Here is a 2,716-nt window from a genome sequence, read left to right on the forward strand (position 1 = left end):
CGCCCGCGCCCCCCCGCCGGTGGCCCCGGCGACATGGGCAGCGCCGAGGAGGATTATAACTTTGTCTTCAAGGGTGAGTCCTGGGCTGGCTGCGAATCCCCCTCCCCAAAAGGCGCGGAGCAGGAATCTGGGGGCTCTGGGGTGGGAATTAAGGTGCTTCCCCCTCCCCTCCCCCCCAAGCTGGGACAACTGGTGGCAGCTGGGAGCTGCAGAGGGTCTGGGACTGGGGAGGATTGTCCAGGATGGGGCTGGTGGGTGGCACTGGGGTCCACAGAGACCTCTTGAGACCCGTGCCCACCCCCAGGCTGCGCGTGGGACCCCGGGATTGCTGGGCACTGGGCACAGGGAGGGCTGAGACACCCGGGGCTGGAAATGCCGTGAGAGCCCAGGAGGTGCAGCAGGTGGTTAGAAGTCACTAAATGTCACTCTGCTGCAGTGACATGGGTGGTGGCACAGGCAGAGGACACGGGGGTCACACCTGGGCTGGGGAAACACAAGTCACAGCCTTGTGCCCCCCACCTTGAGTCCCCCAGGTGAGGGGTCCCTGTGTCCTGTGTCTCTGCCAAGTGTTACCAGCTGGACCACGTTGCTCCTTGGTGCTCACCTTGGGCAAGTGTGTGCCAGTCCTCGGTGGCCACTGCAGCTGGGTGACCTGGGCCAGTGTCCTCATCCTCCTGCTGCCCACAGCCTGGCTCGGGTCAGGAAGGGTGATTTGAATTCCTGGGAAGTGCCCCATCCCTGGAAGTGTCCGAGGGCAGGTTGGATGGGGCTTGGAGCAGCCTGGGCTGGTGGGAGGTGTCCCTGCCCACAGTGGGACTGGATGATCTTCAGATCATGGAACGGCTTGGGTGGGAAGGGACCTTCAAGATGACCTGGATGATCCCCTAGATGATCTTCAAAGTGGTTTTCCCATCCCTGGCAGTGTTGAAGGGCAGGTTGGATGGGCCTTGGAGCAACCTGGGCTGGTGTCCCTCATGTCAGGGGGGTGGGACTGGATGAGCTTTAAGGCCCCTTCCAACCCAACCCATTCCATGATTCCACTGCTTCTATGAAGTGTCCTGGAGCAGCCCCCTCCCTGACAGCTCCAACGGACTTTCCTCCCTTCCTCCTCCCACAGTTGTCCTGATCGGGGAATCCGGGGTGGGCAAAACCAACCTGCTCTCCCGCTTCACCCGCAACGAGTTCAACCACGACAGCCGCACCACCATCGGCGTGGAGTTCTCCACCCGCAGCGTCCCCATGGGAGGGGCTGTGGTGAAGGCTCAGATCTGGGACACGGCCGGGCTGGAGCGGTACCGGGCCATCACCTCCGCGTAAGGACGGGGCACCTCCTGGGTGCTGATGTCCCCTTTGGTTGAGCTCCACGGGTGATGATGCTCTGGGGAGGGGGGTGTCCGGAGCAGGGGGTGATGGTGGGGTTCTCCCGTAGGTATTACCGGGGGGCTGTGGGTGCTCTGGTTGTCTTTGACATCACCAAGCACCAGACCTACGACGTGGTGGAGCGCTGGCTGAAGGAGCTGTACGACCACGCTGAGGCCAGCATCGTGGTCATGCTGGTGGGGAACAAGACCGACCTGGCGCAGGCTCGGGAGGTGCCCATGGAGGAGGCAAAAATGTTTGCAGGTAGGGGCTGGCACCCCTGGCGTGGGGCTGGGGGCTTGGGACCCTCCCTGACAGCAGGGACCTGCACCAACGTGGGCACCTGAGCGCGAGGCTCCAAGACGGAGCTGTGACCTCCCTGGGATCTGCAGCATCTTGGGGGGTTTCCTCTCTTGCAGACAACAACGGGCTGTTGTTTGTTGAGACCTCAGCTCTGGACTCCACCAATGTGGAGCAGGCGTTTGAGACCATCCTGAAGGGTAGGAGCAGGGATGTTGGGGTGCAGGGGGGTCCCCAAGGGCCAGGGTCCTGTGGGTGCTGTGCCAGGGGTGCAGGGGCTGGGTGGAGGGTGCAGAGTCTCTCTGCCCTGCTCCGTGGCAGCTCTTTGGGGCTGGTTTCAGTGTTGTCTTTCTGGCTGGTTTGGTTTCACTCTCCGCACCCTGTGGCTTTGTTCTCCCAGCCCTTGGGCATCCCCGGAGCCCCGGGGGCTCCTCCTGCCCCTGTAATCCCGGGTTCCCTTCCTGTTGTCCCAGGCTCCTGACTCAACGTCTCCAGCAGCTGGTGGAACCGGCCCTGGGGACCTGGGGAACAGGGATTCAGAAGGGATGCTCAGCTGGGAATGGCAGCTGGGAGCAGTGGGGCAGGAGCACGGGCTGTGCCACCTTGGGCTGTGCTGTGCCAGGCTGTGCTGTGCCAGGATGTGCCTTGCTCTGCTGTGCTGTGCCATGCTGAGCCATGCTGTACCTGTTCTGTGCCATGCCTTGCTATTTTGTGCCATGCTGTTCTGTGCCATGCCATGCCATTCTGTGCCATGCCATGCTGTTCTGTGCCATGCTGTTCTGTGCCATGCCATGCCATTCTGTGCCATGCCATGCTGTTCTGTGCCATGCCATGCCATGCCATGCCGAGCCAGCCTGGCCCAGTGAGCTGCCAGCCCCAATGCGGGGTGAGGCCCTGATCCCGGATTGGGCAAGAGGAAATTGCCCAAGCTGCGGGTGTTCCCTGGTGCTGCAGGGAAGGACCCGGGAGCTGCTCCCTTGTCACCTCTGGCAAGGCCACGAGAGGCAGAGCCGTGCCCGGGCAGGGGGCTGCAAACTGTCCCTGCTTGCCCCGAAGG

At 62.8% G+C, this 2,716-nt stretch overlaps 1 protein-coding gene across 1 annotated transcript; it reads left to right on the forward strand.

Annotated features, from left to right (window-relative positions):
* Positions 1 to 33: 33 nt before the first annotated feature.
* RAB25 (RAB25, member RAS oncogene family) lies at positions 34 to 2,140 on the forward strand. The gene is made up of 5 exons (XM_010004184.1): positions 34 to 73; positions 1,118 to 1,313; positions 1,430 to 1,623; positions 1,779 to 1,910; positions 2,133 to 2,140. The coding sequence occupies exons 1-5, from the start codon at positions 34 to 36 to the stop codon at positions 2,138 to 2,140; spliced, it is 570 nt and encodes a 189-aa protein (XP_010002486.1).
* Positions 2,141 to 2,716: the final 576 nt, after the last annotated feature.

Source organism: Chaetura pelagica, unplaced genomic scaffold (genome assembly GCF_000747805.2).
Source record: "Chaetura pelagica isolate M959 unplaced genomic scaffold, ChaPel_1.0 scaffold1168, whole genome shotgun sequence".
Taxonomy (NCBI): domain Eukaryota; kingdom Metazoa; phylum Chordata; class Aves; order Apodiformes; family Apodidae; genus Chaetura; species Chaetura pelagica.